The 21,042-nt window shown below is 37.7% G+C and overlaps 1 protein-coding gene across 1 annotated transcript in view; it reads right to left on the bottom strand.

Moving 5' to 3' along the window:
• Positions 1-16,190, bottom strand: part of LOC149844528 (B3 domain-containing protein Os07g0563300-like) — a 39,714-nt gene extending 23,524 nt beyond the window's left edge. The window contains exons 1-4 of the mRNA XM_089994689.1: positions 15,976-16,190; positions 15,644-15,856; positions 13,560-13,641; positions 13,158-13,259 (exon numbers count right to left, since the gene is read on the bottom strand). Of these exons, the coding sequence (XP_089850815.1) occupies positions 13,158-13,259; positions 13,560-13,641; positions 15,644-15,856; positions 15,976-16,055 (477 nt within the window). The 5' untranslated portion in view covers positions 16,056-16,190. The remainder of the gene's footprint in view (positions 1-13,157; positions 13,260-13,559; positions 13,642-15,643; positions 15,857-15,975) is intronic.
• Between the last annotated feature and the right edge of the window lie 4,852 nt (positions 16,191-21,042).

Genomic DNA, 21,042 nt, shown 5'->3' with positions numbered 1-21,042 from the left:
GTATTGGAAGTATCAAGTTACTTGAAAACTTGATTGTTTGCAAGGATTCTTCACATGGTATCAAAGCAAGGTTGGGAATTATTGAAGAAGGAAGGTGATTATTGAAGAAGATTGTGCGCCTCGAAAAGCATGCACCTACCTTTCTCTTGATCCTCGGCGTGGACCCCACTTGCAATATTATATCGAAAGAATCATACCACATCAAGTAAGCTCTAAAGACTCGCTTGTGGTAAGATCGTCTTCACTCTATATTTCTTCTCAAAATGGAGGAAAAAGACTCACTTCTCTCTTGGGTTCAAACTCAATGGCTCAAATTATCATATTTGGGCCGATAATATGGAAGCACATATCAAGGGTAAAGGGTTTTGGGGATATGTCCAAGGCTCAATACCAGAACTGGAACCAATGATTACTTTGGTAGAAAGAGGAGAAATAAAGACTCTTGAAGGTTAAAAGAGAATCAAAGTGCTTGAAGACTATAGTAAGAAACATGAGGAATGGGAGATGAGAAATTTTAAAATTCTATCTTGGATCTTCTCATCCGTTGAAAAAAGAATCAATGCCAACATTATTAAATTCAAAAAAGCCTCTCAAGCATGGCAATATCTTTAAAAAATATACACTTCAAGAGACTTGTCCCACAAGTACTATCTTCAAAAAAGGGCATTGACCTTCCAACAACGCGAAATGACTATTAGAGAGTATTTCACGGAGTTGTCCTCTATTTGGGATGAGTTTGCCATGCTTGAGCCCAAATAGAGTGGTGAATGTTAAAATATGTAATCTCATATGTAATCTCATAGACAGCTCATGTAATTCCTTGTAATAGTTTTTCTTTTTTCTAGTTAGTTCTTAGTTTGATTAGTTTTAGTTAAACCCCAACTAGAACTAACTAAAATCCCTATTTTAGGACATACATAGGCTTCACCTTTTTGACTAGTCAAAAAAGTGCAGACCCAAGGGAGCCGTTAATAGAGTCGTTGGGAGTCCAACGACTCCCTTGAGGCTCCTCTCATTTCCTCTATAAATATGGGGACTATTTCTCCTTGTAAATTATCCTTTGTTGTGGGAGTTCTCTCCCTAATTTATGAAATATTATTTTTCATTTTATGTATACCCTTTTTTGGGTATTGTGAGCTTGAGCTCTTTTGTGAATGCTTTTGATTCGTGAATCCTCTTTGTGAGTGTTGAAGAAACAATCCTTGTTGGGGATTGCTACATTCTTTCATGGTATTAGAGCGCGGTTGATAGAAGCAATCAATACGGAGTTCTCCTTGTGCATTGGGAAGTATGTCATTCGAGTTTTCTTCAAAAGAAAGAAGCCTCTTTGAAGGGGTAGTTGTGTGGAGCCTTGAAAGCTTGGAAGGCTAGATATTTTTGCTTCTTGTGGTGGTACATTTTTCTCTTATTCTTTTCTTTTTCTCCCCTTCTTCTGTTCCTAAGCTTGTAAAATTGATGACAATGATAATGTCACCATTAAGCCCATAAAACTCAATGATTCAAACCAGAGTTACCAGTCGAGGAAGCGGGAGCGGGAAGCAAGGTTTTAAAACCCGTGACTCGGAACTCGACTCGTTCTTTATTGACTCGTGACTCGGCGGGTCAACTCGGTGACTCGGACCGGGTTTTGTTAACTTTTGATTTTAAAACAAAGATAATATATAAATTGTCATTTAAACATATAAAGGTTTGTAGAATGACTTAATTACTAGTTTAATTGATTAATAAGTAAAATAACATTAAGTAAAACTGCTCTTAATTCAAATCTCACATTTACTAAAGAAACTACACAAGCAGGAGCAAGTCTTTCAAGACAATATATAAAGAATGACTTAATTACTAGCTTCAAGAACTTTAATAGCCATGCTCGATCATGGTTTACATCCTGAATATATGGGCATAGTTGTTGTGTTGCAGGGCCTCAGAAAATCCTTGCGAACATTGAACTTTATCTTGATATTTGTAAGTGTGTTTCTGATGTAGAGTTGATTGGACCATGCCTTATATATCTGCACATAAATGCATATAAGCTTTGGATAATGAGAATGTTGTGATGTATATATATTATAATGATAAATGTGGGCATTTTATGCTATTGGTTTTGAACAGGCTGGCTGCCAACTATTGTGTAGGTCTCAGAGATGGTTGCATGAGGGATCAGTTATGTTAGCTGGATTAGTGGATTCACTCTATATTCATTGAGGGGTACTGGGTTTTATTCCTTACCTGGAGCTACCAAAAGGAATGAATGGACATGTGAAATTTGATTGACTTTAATAATTTTGTGATTTTATATTAAGTTGGTAAGCCTATTGTTATTATGCTATTTGTTCTTTGAAAATGAACACTTACATATGAAAAAAATGCCCATAGCCTTTGAAAAATGAAAAAGTGCCCAAAACTTGCCTGAGTCAACCCGAGTCAGGCCGAGTCAAGGCTGAGTTTTCGCAGAACGAGTTTAGCTTGCCGAGTTGACTCGTTGGAGGGCCAAGCCGAGCCGAGTCACTGAGTTGACTCGGCGAGTTTTAAAACCATGGCGGGAAGCGATACGGGAAGCGAGGCACTTTCAAAATTTTAGGAAGCGAAAAGCGTGGGATGACTTAGAAGAAATTTACGAACCGTCTCGAAAGCAACCTAGGAAGCGAACCGGAAGCGAGGGGGAAGCGAAAAAAATAAAACTACAAAAAAAAATGAAAAAAATGGGGAAGCATGGGGGAAGCACACTTCCCAAAAAAACGTGTTTCCCTGCACATTTCAAAAGTGTGTCGTTTCGCGCTTCCAAAATGCGCTTTGGGAAAATGTGTTTCCCCATACGCCTAGGCGCTTCTGGTAACTCTGATTCAAACTATGTAACATGGGTTTCTATCATGAAGCATCTTATTTGGGGAAAGAGATTATGGGGATTAGTGGATGAAACCGATGAGGAACCTAAACTAATGCTCACTAAAGAAAAAGAAAGAAAAGAAATACCTCTTTCGGAGGTAGAAAAAGTTAAAGTCGTTTTCACTTATGAGAAAAAGTGAAAAGAATGGAGAATGGGTCACGCCAAGATTATGTCTTGGCTCATTTCTAGTGTGGATATAAAGAAGTATTCAAGTCTTGCGAAATTTGAACACGCTAATGATGCTTGGGACTATCTCAAGAGAATATATTCTCTTAAAGATGTTGCTCATATATGTAATCTTCAAGAAAAGGTTTGCAACATGGTTCAAGAAGATAAAAGTATTAGAGAATACTACAATAGCTTGTCCGAGCTATGGGAAGAATTGACTCTCCTTGAACCAAAGTGGCATTGCCCACAAGATATAGAGCTTCGCCAAAATCAAATAAATGTGGAGTATTTTTTTTAATTTATTAATGGTTTAAGACCAGAATTTGAGACAACCAAATTCGCTCTTCTTCATCGAGGAAAGGTCCCCTCTATTGAAGACACAATTGAAGAATTGAGTATGGAAGAAAACCGACTGAAAAAAAAAAAATTCAAAAAATGATGATGACTCAGTTTTAGCAGTTTCAAGACCCGGGAATCATGTTCATCCATATAAACCTCCACATTTTGGAAGAACATATGATGAGAAACACGAAAGTAAGGTGGAAAGAAAAGAAATAATTTGTTATTATTGTCGAGAACCTGAACACGTCAAGACGTGCTGCCCAAAGTTAAAGAAGCCTTATGAAAAGAAGGTTACTACTGTTGAAGCCCAGCAAGAGACAAAAGAAACATCAATTGGAAGCATGTCATTATCTCAACTAGTGGAGGCACTTCAACCACTTCTTAAAGGAGCTTCCTCATTTGTTGGAGCTACGGTCTCTTCTGTAAGCATCTCCGATCCAGGTAAACCCCTTTGGCTTCTTGATTTCGGTGCAGCTTTTCATATGACCCCTAACATAGAATTATTGCTTCAATATCATAACTCAAGTGGTTCAAACGTTTTGACTACCGACGAAACTTCTCTTGAGATTAAGAGAATATGATGCTTTGAAAATACTTCTCAAAACTCAAACAAATTTCGTGTTCTAAAAATTAGATATATACCCAAACTTAATTTAAACCTTTTATCTGTATCTCAATTAACTGATCATGGGTGTAATGTTTTCTTCTCCTCTCATGATTGTCGAGTACATGATCACCAGTCAGGGAAGCTGCTTGGGGAAGGCTATAGGGAAGGAGGCTTGTACTACATGGATTTTTTGGAATTTCCCTGTGTTGCAATGTTCAATGTTCCCGGTCTAGAGACGACCAAAACGGAGTCGTCTTCATTTTTCAAAGAGTGCCCTTTTAGCCTATTCTCTTTCATACTTAATTTTTTGATAGTGTCAACAATATAGGGTACTTTTCCTCTATGAAGAAGAGTCAATTTAGTGCTTCCAAACTCCGATCTCAAGCCATTTATAAATTGATAGAAATGTTCTGCATGAAGTTGCTTTTGTCGGAGCTCTATATCTTCCGGGCAATGACACTTAGGCTCAAGAATAGATAATTCTTCCCAAAGTTCGTACAATTCATTGTAGTATTCTCTAATACTTTTGTTTTTTTGAGTCATTGTCCAAACTTTATTTTGTAGATTGCACAATGTGCAATATCTTTAAGAGAATACATATTTTTAAGGTATTTCCAAGCTTTGTTGGCATGCTCAAATTTTGCGAAACTAGATCACTTTTTAGTATCCACGCTATTGATTAACCAAGACATGATCTTGGCATGCCCCATTCTCCACTCTCTTCACTTTTTCTTATAAGTGGTCATTGTCTTAGTCTTCTCACCATCCGCAAGAGGCACCTCTTTTTCGTTATCTACCTTTGTGAGGACTAGTTTAGGTTCCAGATCGGAACCATCAATTAATCCTCGTAATCCTTTTCCCCATATGTAGTGCTTCATTATTAAAGACCACATTACAAAATTTGTATCATTGAGTTTTATGGGTACAATAGTGAGTGAGTGACTTTCTCATTGTCCAAAAAAAAATAATAGATGAGAAAGGAGATAGTAGTAGCATGAGCACACCACCACAAATACACGAGCCAACAAACCACACTTGCACAATCACACGAGCACTTGAACCACCAATAAACAAATTCTTTCTTTCTCCCATGAGCACAAAAAATGAGGCAATACGCAATCCTCAGGGGTCAAGAGCAAACTTGGCTCTGATACCATGTAAAGAAATGGAAGCCTCGAACGAGATCCACCACAATGTCAAAGTGTACACACCAAAAGCCACAAATGGGCTCACTCACAAAACCCACACAAGGGGCAAGAACAAGAAGCTAAAATAAACAATATTTTATTAATGGCCTTATGCAAGAAGCATACATAATGTAGGGGCTTTGCCTCATATTTATACACAAAGGAGGAGAAGTCCATAAAGAGTCGTTAGAGTCCCAATGGCTCAAAATAGAGCCGTTGGGACCCCAACAACTCTTATGTTTGACTAGTCAACATGTGTTGACTAGTTCAATTACAAATAAAAAGGTAAAATTCTAACCCTAGTTCCTATTTCTAGTTAACAAAAGAAAAGAAAAGAAAAGAAAAAGAAAAAAGAGCAAAATATTTATTTATATAAATATATATAATATGTATAAATATGTATATACAATTTTAACAGTTGCATCATCCTTGTCAAGCGGCAACGTATAAATAACTTGAGTGGTAAGGGTTGTCCATTGAGCAAATACCAATTCCGATGGGCTTTTATGAAGAGTCAAATCACATATAGCTTGGGACGAGGACCAAATTTCTGAAACATGTTCTTATGTATGACTTCAAATTTATTATATTCTTTTTTGTTATAATTATTGTTAAATATTTAAAAAAATTGTTTTGAAATATTTATTTTTAAAATGGCTTTGTGTGGCATTCACAAGTATAATTTTATGAGATTTTGCTTAAACTTGGGTTTGATTTTCTTTCTTCTCTTTGATGTACTCTTATGTGAAACTTAGAATATTTTATGTAGTTTTAAAAGATTTTAGGTGGTTAAGTTCTTAGTGATCATGGTCTATGGATATCTTGTTATTTTTTAATAAATGATGTTTTTCATATTGATATATGATCCTTGTGCCTTGTGAGTGTATGAATGAGTTTGTTTATTTATGTATAAGGAATTGAGGATGATCTCTTCATACAAAACTTGTTCTTTTGTGGGAATTATGCACTCATCCTTGTGGATTTTATGTTAATCTTCTCTATAAGGTTTACAAATGCCTTTTAAGTGTGTTCGATTGTGTGCCCATTTGGGAGATTGTGATATTTCTTAATACTCATGGCTCCTTAATGAGCATAATCTTACATGTTTTTTTACATCATGTTACCTCACATGAGTTATAAGTTTTATAATTCTTGCATGCTTGTGATATTCAATAAAATAATTTTTTTATTGTAGGTCTTCTTGTGTGTACCCCTTTGTGGGTTCTTGTGAGTGTGTTCCTTAGATAACACCCTTGTGTTTGTTCACTTGATATTGGTGGACATTTTGGTTCATGATTGAAGGCTTGTCATTGCGATATTTCTTAGCCTTTTGTGGGTGTTGTAAGTGTACCCTTTGTGGTTCACTCTTGTCCTTGTCCATTTTGTATCTATTGATGGACATTCATGTTAATAAGATTCATTGGTGGACTTTTTATCTTGTCATATGATTGCATTTATTGCATGTTTTTTTCTAAATTGATCTGAAGGTTTCACTTGATTTGAAAATTTTGAATCGGTTCTTGTTCCTTGGAATGTGTCTTTCAAGGTTTTCCTATTAAGTGTTATTTTTGTTTAAAATATATATATTTGTTTTGAAACTTTATAACTATTTGGTTAGGATATCTTCTTGTGTTTAATTGAAACCTTTGTTTTAGTTCTTGAAGATGCTATGGGTTAAGAAAGAAATTTCATGTTTGATGCATCATGAAGATGAAGGTAGCCAATGCAAGCATTTGATGAAGATTATAATTGAAGACTTGGAACTTTCCCTTTGTTTCTTTTGTATTTTCAAACTTTCGGTTTATCACACTATAAGTTTGAAGGAGAGTTAAGTTTGTATCATATATATATAGTCTTTATGATGTTGTAATAGGAAATACCCATTAGGGATATTTCAGTCTTTTCACAGTATTATAATAGGATGTGCCCATTAGGGGCACATTGGTATTTTTCTGTTTTTATTTATTTTATCTCTATTGTCCTTAACCATTTGGTTAAGGACACAATTGTAATATGCCATTAGAGTCATTGGGACCTCCCCAAAGGCTCTATTTCTAGCCATTGGGGTTGGTCCCAATGGCCTATGTGAGGCTTGTCTTATGTATAAATAGGGGTGTTCCCCCTCTTGTATTTGTAATGCTTTTCTTAAGCATTCTGTTCAATAAAGAGTATATTTTTTATGTTTTTGTGTTATTATTTTTGAATTTTTTATGTTTTGTATATGCACTTTATGCTTGTGTAGTGCTTTGGTATTGTCCCTAGTAGACTTGTGCATGTGCACGTTGTGTTTATGATCTTCTAAGCCCTTAGAGGCTATTGTTTTGTGCTTCAGCATATTTCATTACATCAAGCACATCTTTTTTTTATTACTTGTTGCTTTTATACTTTAAAACTTTTTATTGTTTTTCATGAAAAGACATACTAAACCTATTATTTCTTGTCTTTTTATTATTTTTTGCATGTTTTAATTTTTTTAGAAGGCTGAGATTTTCTTGAGAAAAAACAGCTTTTCTAAATTCTTCCAAGAGAAGCCTTCACCAAGAAATTTTGAGACTGGTACTGGTGACCATAAAATATACACATGTAGCAAAAATACTTGAGACAGAATGTCTACCATCACTGAAGATACCTAATAAAGTGACCCATAGAGCATGAACTTGATAAGAATTTTATTTTGCATTTCCCAACTGTCCATTAGAACAGTCACAAATATCGGTATCGGCTATACCTCGGCGAGGCAATTTATCACGATACTATCGGTTTGGTGATAAATCTTTAGAAAATCTCGAAGCATAAAAAAATAAAAATATATATAATAACAAAAATAAGTAAGAAAATATCATGTTTAGATAATAAAATACATATATACTAAAAGAAATAAGTAAAAAATATAAAATAAAGAAGAAAAACACCTTTAAGATGTAGAAATAAGTAAAAACAGTAGCAATAGTTGATAATATCGCAATATTATCAAATTGGTAATATTTTCAAAATAACATGATATTTTACCTATAATATTGTTTGATGAATATAATACGATAATATCGCGAAGGGACGGAGCCACATGGTGGTACTGCCCACCCTGACCTATAAAAAATGCTCAAACAGAGCGTAGGTGGGTAGTACCCACCCTAACCGGGACTGCAGGTGGGCATTGCCCCGAGTAAGGATGGGAACCACTTGTGATTGACCCAAATGGTTCAGGCCATGGTTGGCAAACTTGTCCGAGTCAAATTGTTGACTCGGTGACTCAGTCCGAGCAGACCCTAGCAATTTCTGATCAAAGTAAAACCAGAAGTTGCCAAAACCCAGTAGAACTCGTTCGAGTGGTGAGTTTTTGAAGAATCATTCGAGTTTTGCATGTTTCCTTATTTTGTATTTTTATTATTTAAAATTTTTATTTATAAAATATACGAAAAAAATCAGTCATCGGCGTTGACTCGTCGAGTCTTGCCAAGTCATGAGTCGAACCCAAACAATTTTTGGCCGAGTCACCTGGTGGGCCAACTATGGCTCAAGGTGATCCCGAGCCGAATGTGGTGAGTACATACCCACCTCTCTCTCTCTCTCTCTCTCTCTCTCTCTCTCTCTCTCTCTCTCTCTCTTCCTTTGGTTAGACAATTAATTTTTTTTATTTTCAGTTACAAAAAAATTATTGATTTGGACTTTTCTACAACAACAACAACAACAACTACGCCTTCATCCCAAAACAATTGGGGTCAGCGATATGAACCAAAAAAGAAATTCATTTTGGGTCTTCCACATGAATCCTTTTCCTCCAATCATTTCTATCCAACGCCATGTCCTCAGTGAGGTTCAAAGCATTCATATCCTTTCCTATCATCTCCATCCAAGTCTTCCTAGGCCTACCCCGACCTCTTTTAACTAATATATTTTCCCATTTCTCCAACCTTCTAACTGGAGCATCATTAGGCCTTCGCCGAATATGTCCAAACCACCGTAAACGATTCTCTCGCATCTTATTTTCAATGGGTGCAACACCTACCTTCTTACGTATCTCTTCGTTCCGAATCTTATCTTTTATTGTATTTCCACTCAATTATGATTTGGACTTTTCTGAATGATATAAATGTTTAATTAGGGTTTTTTTCGTGATCTTTAAGGGTTTTATTTGCTTTTTTTAGCATGATGTATGATGGTTGTTAGGGTTTTTGTTTTTTAGTTTATTTTTTCAATAGCATAAATATTTAATTAAGGTTTTTTATATATTTTTAGTTAGCCATTAGACATGTAATGAATGCTTGATTTTAGTTAGAATATTAGGGGTTTTTTTAATGAATATAAATCCATGAAATTTTCAGAGATTAGGGTATTGGTTAGCATTTTTCCGAATGATGCAAATGTTTATTTACATTTTTTTGGTTTTTTGTGTTATTTTTTATTATTTATATATCATTAAGCAAGATTCTATTAATGAATGCTTGATTTTGGTTATTACCTATTAAACCCCTAAATCTTTGATTTTTTTTAGAATTTAAAATTTTTATTTGATTTCTTAAATGCCATGAATATTTAATTAAGCATTTTTGTCCTTTTTATTTCAATCAACATTAAACATGATTTCTTGAACACATGCATGTTTCTTTTTCAATTAACATATCTATGAATCATGTTGTTAGAATTCAGAGTTTTGATTTGTTTTTTTAGTGCATTTGTGCCCACCCTAGTTTAGATTCCTAGCTCTACCCCTATAGTCGATATATGTGACTATGCATTAGAATACGTCACCAATTGTAATTTTCTTTTTATTTCGTGTTGACAAGAGTATTTGAAGTGGTTGAGAAAATATCTCCAGTGAACCGGACTGTAAAACTCAAAGATGTTGACCCCTATATCAACCTCAACATGTAATTTTGAGTTCCAATTAACATCAACCAATCATAATTGAGTAACAACACTTTAAGGCTGTCATAGGGACTTGCCAGAGAGGTTGTCGCACCTGCGTTGATGTGGGTGCAGGTGCAGCAAAATTTAGGTTTTGCTGCACCGGGTGCGGTCAATAAACCCTAGGTGTGGTTTGACCGCACCCAAGGTTATCTTTGTCCAAAATGGACTCGATCAACTTTGACAGTCCATTTTGTTCCACTTTAAAAAAAATTGTGTGAGGGGGGGGGGGTGTTAGGACACGACTCCTCTCCTCCCCCTCCTCTTTCGACGATGGCGATGGTCTCTCTCTCTCTCTCTCTCTCTCTCTCTCTCTCTCTCTCTCTCTCTCTCTCTCTCTCTCTCTCTCTCTCTTCTTCTTCTTCTTCTTCCTGCTCCGCCTCCTCCTCTCTTCTTCTTCGTTCTCCTCCTCCTCCTGTCTTTCTTCTTCTTCCTTCTCCTCACTATGTCGCCTCCTCCTCTCTTTCTTCTTTCTTCTTTCTTCTTTCTTCTTTCTTCTTTCTTCTTTCTTCCTCCCTCCTCCTCCCCTCGTTGGTGCAAGGGCCGAACCCAGGCCTGGGTTCACCAAAACTGAAACAAAGTGTGCTGGGTTCAGCTCTAGTCAACCCAGGCCTGGCTTCTGCTCTGGTCAACCTAGGCCGACTGGGTTCGGCTCTAGTGAACTCAGGCCTAGGTACACCAGAACCGAATATATACATATATATATATATATATCCTCCCCGCACCCAAGTTTTTTTAAAGTGCCGCATCCGCACCCACACCTATGTGATATAGCTTTAAGGCAAGAAGGAAAGAAACCACCACAAACTGAACACTGTATTTTTAACAAAAAAAATAAGAAGATTTTAAGATGAAAACAAAGGACTCCAATTACTCAATCTTTCACTAGAATTTGCCAAGAGAGACAGCTCAAAACAGCCCCATACAAGTACAGTAATCTGATTAGACCTAATGGCATGTTATGACCTTGTCAAGGTTTAAATCTGCTACACTGTTCAAGAGCATCCATGACAGCCAGGAGAGGGATAGTGCTATTTGTGAAGAATTAGTAACAAAGGGTTGTTCTGTACTGCATCCAAAGAATAACAATAAGAAAAATCAATGTTCTGAACTTTCCACATGTCAGCATGCTCAAAGGGGAAAGATTTCATAACCCCTGGCCTTGCCAACCAAATTCTCTACTTTTAGGGTGACCAGTTACCTCTGATCCAACATCTCACACCAGTGTCTTTAGCAAACTATTATTTGTTATTTAACAGTAACATGGTTCACAAAATTGCAACATAAAAAAATATAACAAATTGGAAAGATACTAAATAGCTGCATTTCAATTTAAAACTATTATATTCCTATGGTATCTCATATTTCTTAACAATCTTTATTTCTGCTAGTTTCTGAATTTACAGTTTTTCCTGCTACTCATCATGAGCATAATAGAAAACTTTATGAGTTTCAATCTGAATTCCCGTCCACCATTAAGTTTTACAGTCACAAATATCGGTCCCGGCTATATATCGGCAAGACAATTTCTCGTGATAATATAGGTTTAGTTGACAAATCTCAGGAAAAAATCAAGGCTGAAAAAGTTTTAAAAAATATAAAAATAGCAGAAATAACTAAGATAACATGTTTAGATAACAAAATACACATGTAATCAAAGAAATAAGTAAAAAATATAAAAGAAAGAAGAAAAACGTACTTAAGATATATAAAACAAGTGAAAATGTAAGAAGTAATTGAAAATAATGTGATGTTATTGTGAAAATATTGTGATATTATGGCAATATATATAAATTTCTGACATTTTCAAAATATCATTCTATTTTGCCTTTAATATCAATTTAAGCTGTATTTTCAAAATGTTGCCTATGTTTGACTATGGTTTTACATACTATACATGAATGCCACACACACACACACACAAAGGCCAACTTTAAATTTGTGTTGCCATGCATGCCACTGCACGGACACACACACACACACTCACATACTTGTCACATGTACATGGACAAATAATAATCTACCACAGGAAGCCTAACTTTAGTTGGAAAAACTAAGGCCATGTATACATATTGTGAAAGAGGTTAGAAAATCATGTGTTGCATACATAAAGAAGAAGATAGAGAAGGTAGTTACTACCTGCTTTATATGGTGACTAAGCATTTCTGATTCAGGGATGTCAGATGTGGGTTTTAGTTAAGACAGTCATATTATTCTTTTGTGTATGATGAAAAAAAAATACGCAATCATAGTCAAAGACGGAACATAGCATCCATTCACTAAGTAAAAAAAAAAAGAAATGAACAAAATAATTGGTTTATCCAAGTATGTACAGAGAGATAATACATATGTACATATATATTTTATATATCAGATCAAGTTAGTAAAAACATGACATGGCCCAGGTCCCTTGGTATTTTTGATGAATTACAGCAACTCCTAGTGTCTTCCTTCATGCATGCGATCAAGGAACCACAACCATTGATCACACATCCTCTGTTGCTGAGCATCTCCATTTCCATGCTGATGCCGTCAGCATCACAAAAGTTGCTCTGCATTTTTCAGGGATTTCCATAGCAGCACCAACAGATCAGGATATTCCTCATCTGCCAATTTTTTGTGCATATCTGGGATACACATTGTAGGGTCGTCCAGCCTAATTGCATGTGCAATGAAAACTCACAGAACTTGTAGCTCTTTGGGCTCACACAACCAGTTTTTAGTGTTGTTCAATCCATTATGCAAAAGCCAAAAGTTGCTATCTATAGAACCACTTGAAACTATGCATAAAATTAAAAGGAAAAGAAGATGCTGAACGCAGCACAGATATTTGGGAGATCTAGCCATTATAAACATCAGAGCGTGGACCAGTAAAAATGCAAGTTCACAATTCACAAATGATACAAAACACTTAACATATAGCCAGCAGCGCTTTACGTCATGAATCAGCAGTCGCCATATGCCCAAACATCCAAGTATGCGGCAGTAGAATATTTAAACTAAAAAGAATGCAGTGTACTAAGGTTCAGGACATGTCACTTACGGCAATAATTAAAAGGCTTACCGGACCAAGTATACTTGTCTTAGCACAAGCAACGCACTCTACTCCACCAGCATCCAGAAGCAAGAACGTATGGACTGAAGCAATGCACCCACAGTGTAAACGCTGGACAACAAAATTTTTCATTAGGGAAAGAAAAAATTCAAGTAATCTCGAAAAGTATCCAAGGGTCTGGTTTATGATCTTTAGTAGAAGCTGAACGTATGTAACTACACTTTACAACAGAAAAACCAAGGTGATGCTTGTGTTCTTGAGCACCGATGTCAATGTTTCGGCAATTCAGCCAGAAAGTGTAATCAGTTTTCACTTTGAGATACTGGTTTTGTAACAAGGCAAGTGGTTCACAACATTTTTCACATTCTAACACAATGCAAGTAGAATAGGTGCTAGATCTCAAATTCTAACCTTTCCACATGTCTCACAGTTCCTCCATCCAGCAGCATCAGAATGAAAATCTTCACAAAAACTTACTTCATCATATGCAGATCTATGGGATCAACAAAATGAAAAATATCAATAACTCAAAACAAGAGCATGTATTGAGATGCGCCAGAGTAAATAATAAAAGTCTTCATTCACATAACAATACTGTTAAGAATCTTCCAGCATGAAAAGCACACCCATTATTTTCCACCCATCCCAGTGGTATTGAAAGCCAGGAACTGACATCTGACATTCATTTTCTGAAAAATATCAAGTTTTTATAAACAGATATTCAAGAAAAAGACAAGACCAAAAGAGAGCATTTTGCAATAGATGTCAATACTTTCCAGCAAATAAAAGAAAGTTACTGTAGGAAGCAACTAAAGAGACTCAAAGTGGATTGAATTTTCAAAAGCCATGAAAAATGAATATGACCAACTAATCTGGTAGAAGTTTTTTTTATCAAATTCTTCAACAGAAAAAGCACCAAGCAAAGAGGAAATGAAACAGAAGATACACATACAACATGAAAGCTCTAAAATGAGAGATAACTTGCCAGTATCCTCCGCAAACCAAACCCACTAATGCAAAGGATAAAAGGAAAAGGAGGCACATCCCTGTATTACACATGAAATTCAAAAAAAAAAAAATCTCACAGGAGTTCCCCAGGATCAATACCAACAAATAATGCAAGAAGCGCGCCTAAGGCATAGCCCACTCTAGAGCCATATCACTAGGCCTTGACAAAGGTTCAATGAGGACCGGATTCCCAGCATGCAAAATTAATAATGATAACCAACCCAACGCCCCATCCCAACCCAGGGGAAAAAAATCCCTGGTTTCACTCTTTGTAAGCTCCATGTAAAATAAAAACGCTTTCAAGCTCACATGTATTTGCAAATAAGAGCCAGCTTCATTCTTTACAAAGTTGGCCTGAAAAGAGGAAAAGAAAGATCACATTTTAGGCGCACTAATGCTTCAGTGACTTGAAAGATCAACTTTGTACCATAAGAAAAAGAAAGACACCCACTGTAAGACATACAGCCTTCCTTGTACCTCGGTACCGTCCAGAACATCACAAACGCACAGAGAGAGAGAGAGAGAGATGTAATATGCTACAATTCTCCTAAAAAAAGGAAGTTTCAGAGAGGCTCTACTATAATTCCACCTAAAAACGAAAAAAGACAAATTCTTTATGGCATTCCTAGCACTTGTGGAAAGAATTAATGCGACAAAACCACTAGAGAAAGAGAAGACCCCGTCTTCAGGTAGCCTTCCAAAAACGATGACCCTCTTCTATAGCGAAACCTCAAAATCCGACATTATCGACGAAAATCCAGATCTGTACACGTATATTCGTGAGAAAAATGTCACGAAGAGTCAAATCCTAGATCATGTTTTAACTTTTCGAAATTCCTAACTATTTCCAGAAAGAAAAACTGAACGAAAACCATGCGAATCCACAAATAACAAAGCTTCTCACACTCCTCCGACGATTTATGCCACAAATAACGTGAATAACAACTTGAAGAACAACAAAGTTCACCCTTTCCGGTGAATCATAATCCTTTCTACCGCGAGGCCCAGATAAACTTTTACAAACCACAAAAAACTCTAGATTGTCACACTTCTCAACCTAATCTTGCGAATGAAGAACGTCAGGAACTATGTCAACAACGATAATGAACTCGGCTTCACGCAATCCCCCACTAAACCTAACCCTTCCTTCCCGCAAAACTCAAAGATCAGCAAATCCAACCCTGAACAAAACGCAAAAGGCAGAGCAACGAAGCGAGAAAGGAGCAACACGCAACGAATCCAGTAATCCACCTCTCGGTATTAAATCCTCTGCTATACTCCAAGGATCGAGTAATCCGCCGGGCGACCGACACGAAGAAGCGGGAAAACACTTGGAAAACAGGAAATCGAGCGCGAAATCGTAATCTCGCGAGCTAAAACCGCACGGATCGAGAGAACGCCGGAGAAAAACCGCTAAAACGCCGATTTCCTCCGCCGATCGCCTGCCAGAAAGAAACAAAAACGAAGCAGAGAACGGATGAACGTACCCGCAGCGGTCGCAGAGCTCGGCAACCTCGCCGGACCTCAGCCTCCATCCTTTTCGCCACCGCTCCGACACCGAGGCGCCGCACTTCGGGTTGAAGCAGATCTTCCAAGAAGAGGCCGGCGCGGCCATCCCTCCGACGCGCAACAAGAAGAACGAACTCAGAGCCTTCGAAGAGTACTCGTAGCGCGAGAGGAAACAAGCAACGAGGCTAAAACTAGAAAACAAAAAGAAAAAAAAACGAGAAAACTTCCCTCTCAATCTTCCGAGCGAGAAAAAAGAGGGAAAGAAGGAAGAAAGAGAGACAGGGAGAGGGAGGGGTTTTAAGCGGCTCACTCGTGGGCTCCTTCTTCTTCTGCTCCTTCTCCGGCGGGTCTTCGCTGGTTCGGTGCCGTCGTCGGCCTCGTCGCTGTCATTAATTCCCGTAGCTCCGTGGCATCTCATCTGCATGGCCCGCGAACGTCATGCAGGCACGTAACGGCCTCCCACACATTTCACACACTATTTGTTGCTCCTTCTTTTTCCCGAAACCTCTCTCTCTCTCTCCCCTTTGCACTCCCGGCCCTCTGCCCTTTTATACGTAGGTCTTGCCGTCCGCTTTGGAACCACCTTGATTCTCGCATTCTGCACGCATATTGTAACAAAATTACAACTATGCCATCCAGAAGCTACCCTGATGGTATACCCCGGAAAAGATTCGCTACGATCGAGTGTACGTACAATCGACTGAGCAAAGTGGGTTTTTTATTTTATTTATTTTATTTTTTTTTCTCACAATTAACATGTTCTATGTGTTTTTTTCATTGAAAAAACGCAATCCAAGAGTAGATTCCTTTTAAATCGAGCATTTGAATACATTTATGAAGTTAGAATGAGTCAAAACAATTGACATAATAGATTCCAACTCGAATGCAGGTACAATGGATATATCTTAACATACTGTAATAATAAATTTTACATTTGTTTTTTTTTATATATTTTTTTTAATAAGCGTGCTGAAGATAAGACCTAAAACTTTTTAGTTATGATAGTATGACGTAACCATCCAACTATCTCACTCGACACTGAATTTTACATGAATATTTTGTGTAAAAGAATTGTCAAGAACTGAGCTAAAAGAAAGACTTTGGTGATATGCAAATCTAGATCTCCTTCTCACTCCGAAGCTTTCTTGTTAAGAACTGAGCTAAAAGGCATTGGTCATACTTAAACCTAAAGCACGAGTTGTTTTGTTTTGAGATGGAGGTTTCAAGGTTTAAACTAGTATTAAGCATTTCCAAGACTCTAAAGATCAAGTTCGGTGATTCATAAGTTGGGTCAATGTATACTAAAAAAATTTTACGTATATAACACAACGTGAATATCACCAGGTTGATTAAACGTCACACGTTCGAAACCCATGGGTGGCTTCTCTTGCAGCAAGGTCAAAGCTGGGTATACTCTCTAATGGGTTTTACCAACGGAAGGCCAGCCAATGTGCAGTCAATGATTGAGGGTTATTATTACGAGAGTCAACCGGATGCGTTTGGTTCGAACCTTAGGACGAGACCCAAACCTGATTGTAATGCTGTTACCAGGTCTGGACTCGGATCCGATCAAACCCATCTTAAGAGAAACCACACCCGAATCTTATAAGGATTACATGAACTAAAACCAAGACCATACATGGTAAAATAATATTTTTTATTCTTTTAAGGTTGAAAATTTGCGGATACTACCCGAGTCTGGTATGAAATTTCACAAACCATAATTGGCTCCATATATTAATCAGACCCTTTGAGTCTGACCCGGATTATAATTGGACTTTCTTATATATCACCAAACCCTAACCCTATAAGGTTTTGTATGAATCAGATTGGGTCCGGGCAAACCCGACCCATTGACATCCTTAGTTATTTCCCTTAGATTATCTAAAAATTTAAGTGCTCACTGTACAAGACAGCAAGTTAGGGCTGACTTCATGCAAAGGGAATGATTCACTTTTGGTTGAAACTATGGTAGAGTTGTAATATTTTGGATTCTCTGGCCTGTCATTCAGGCAGGCATTGCTTGGAAGTGAAAACAAATGAGAAAAAAATTTTATAAAACAGTTTCACTTGGAAAGATGGGAACAGGATCGTAGGATTGAGGACGCCGCTCTTCGCGTGTCGTACGTTGAGCCCTCGAAGTCAAAAGCAAAAACCGGAAAATGGATAGCGAGAAAACGAAGGACTGGTCGGTGGACTATCATGGACCCCAGACGACTCGGAAAAATCGAGTCGGATAAATGACCCTTACGATTTAGCCCTCAATGATTCGGGTTGAGGACGACCTATGTGCTGGTTGACTAAGCTCGTTGTTGAGGCTGCTATGACCGAGTCAGGCAGGCCGGTCAAGCTTTTCTAAGTTTTGGTCAAACGCAGTCTTGGCCAACCTACTCATGGATGATAGACTGTCTTACACATGCCTGTGCTTCTTGGTTTTGTGATTTCTTAGATAATTCTTGGGTTTTTTAATTTTTTGATAGGAAGGTGTTGTGTGTTCTCCCTCGAAGACAAATTCGCATGTTTCAATGAGTACACGGAGGAATATCTTGAGACCCACAATAATTCATATGTCAATGTTACCCACGATGATTTTATAATAAAATAACATATAAAAAGGTAGATATAAGTTTGACAAAAATGTCCTCTCGTAACTATTTACGAAAATACACGTTTAAACTCAGCGAAACAAATATGAAGTGCACTCTCTTTCATCTCCGTTTGAACTTTTCATCGTCATCTTCTTCTTCTTCCTTCTTTGTGAAACACTGTAAAACCCTCTCTCTCTAGAGAAAAAAATTAAGGGAGGCAAAGAGCCAGCTATTTCATAACGATCGTCGCCCTCTTTCTGCTAGCAGTGGCCGAAATGCTACCCTCGTTCAGCAAGCAACCAACTGCGGCAGCCCCTCCATCGCTTTCAAAGAACACCTACAATAGAATCTTTCTTCGGTACGCCTTTCAGGTGAGCGAACTGGCACGTCTACCCCTATGTCGGCAATACTTCTGATCAGGGCTATGTCTTCCAGACCACCCTGATGTTGCTCAATATGGGCGTTTTCACCCTCAAGTTCTGACGAGCATTCATCGGATTTTAGCACCGCAAGGTCCTTATCTTGACCTCCGACATCGTACTCTTCGACAGGACCCACCTCCCCACCAACATCGGGAATGACATGTTCCTTTCCAGCTTCCATGTCACGAACCGCTAAATTGAGTAGCGATTTACAAAAATCGTGTAGCAAAAAAAAATGGCAAATCGCTATATCAAGTAGCGATTTGCGATAATCGCATAGCAAAAAAAAATGAGAAATCACTAAATCGAGTAGTGATTTACGAAAATCGCATAGAAAAAAGAAAAATCGCTAAATCGAGTAGCGATTTATGAAAATCGTGTAGCAAAAAAAAATGCAAATCTCTAAGCAATGTTCATAAACCGAGTAGTGATTTTCGTAAATCGCTAAATCGCATTGCAAAAAAAAAAAGCCAAATCGTTCCACGATTTTTGTAAATCGCGTAGCGAAAACAAAAATTGTCCTTTTCTAAAATCAGCGTTTCATAACACCAATAGCGGAAAAGGGTGTTACGAAAACCGCAAGCAAGAAACAACGGAAGAAAATAATAAACAAGAACGATTAAACAAAACACAACAATAACACACATATTTATGTGGAAAAACCTCCCCTCAAATTCTAGAGGGAGTAAAAAATCACGGTCACCCAGAGGAAAATCTTTATTGCTCTTTTTCGACAGTTACAAGAGAAAAAAAAATAAAAATTTTATACAAGGCAAGGGCGACAACCCTAAACCTAAACAAGTCGGGTCTGATCCATAAGAAACTAGGTCTCAAATATAAGCCCAAGAAAAAAATTCCTTCGGGGAGTGTTGCCCCCCTACGACCCCCAGCCAGGGGCGCTCCCCTTGGACCCCTGCCCGTTGAACACGCAGCGGGACCCATGCCGAGGGGGACCCCCTTCTGTAAGGGCAAAAACTCTGAATCACGCTCCACAACTCATCAAAGGGTACTTAAGTCTTTGCAACCACTCTTTTTTCAGAATCGTCATTTTATGACACCAATGGTAGAAAGAGTATTTAAGTCTTTGCAATCGCAACAGACTCCGACGCTAACTGATGCTGACAAACATGAGGATACGAGCCGCACATGTTTACATACATGGCACTCATCCAAACCCGCGAACACGCACTTGCTTGTTCAGGGGGTGCACATACACCCTGCTTCGTGAAATTTAGGTCTTGTCGTGGTTTTTGAACTTGGGCCTTCAGCTTGGCACAAGATCCTGCTTACCACATGGATACCACCAAGGTGATAATAATGACATTTTTCATAAGGAACAATAACTATAATTAAAGAAAATTTTGTAATAGTGGTTATTTTATTTATTTATTTATTTATTTTTATGGTGAGAAACTCGCATTCACTGGTTTTGCCCTCTTACAAGGCAAACCCCACCACCCTGCCTTATGTGCCCAAACCATGTAAAAGCTAAGGATAGGGCTGTCAACAGGTTGGGTTTGTATCAGGTACTTGACCCGAACCCTAATTATCCGGTATGGACATGCAAAATGCTGACTTGAGCCTGAACCGAGCAATACGTGGCCTGGGTTTGGGTCATAATTTTTTTCGGGTACCCGACCTGACCTAGATTTTTTACCAGATACTCGACCCGAGTATTTTATATATATTTTTAACAAAAAAATCAGAAATTATGTGGGCCTGGGTTTGAGATTTTATTTTTGTGACCTATCAAAACCCAATAACTATCTGTGCGGGTGTTGACCCTGATCCGGCTCTGACCTGACCCGTTGACAGCCCTAGCTACTCATATTAGTGGGATTCGATCTAGCGTTAACATCTTAACTCTCACGTAATGAAATCAGAGAAAGTAAAGATGCATGATTTTCTAGATGAAAGAAAACCTCCAGATAAATTTAAAAGATCTGCTTCTGCTGAAAAATAGAAAAGCAAAAGAAATTTTGTTAATATTGAGATAATTTCACAATATATTGGTAATGTTTAAAAAATGGGTCCACTTCTTAAAATATCATGGTTTTTTTAGCACCCAATCCAAATGCGACCACTAAGGACTCTTAGCATAGAAACCCACTGAGCCAACAACCAGCTTGGTAACAATGGCTCAAACCAAGCCATCAAGATCTTAGTCAAATTGACAGAACCCTGGTCCAGCCATCACTTAACCTAGCCCGCCAGACCTCGAGGGTCGACCATGAGACACATCCTGAATGGGACCGGGTCAACCTCAACCCCAACCCAAACTATCGCAACTTGACCGAACTTGAACCAAGCCTGATCCAGAAAGATGATAAAAAGGAAACTCCGAACTTGACCCGATTTACATGGATT

This window comes from Nuphar pumila, chromosome 2 (genome assembly GCF_984573655.1).
Source record: "Nuphar pumila chromosome 2, dmNupPumi1.hap1.1, whole genome shotgun sequence".
Taxonomy (NCBI): domain Eukaryota; kingdom Viridiplantae; phylum Streptophyta; class Magnoliopsida; order Nymphaeales; family Nymphaeaceae; genus Nuphar; species Nuphar pumila.
This window is presented reverse-complemented; position numbering and strand designations above follow the sequence as displayed.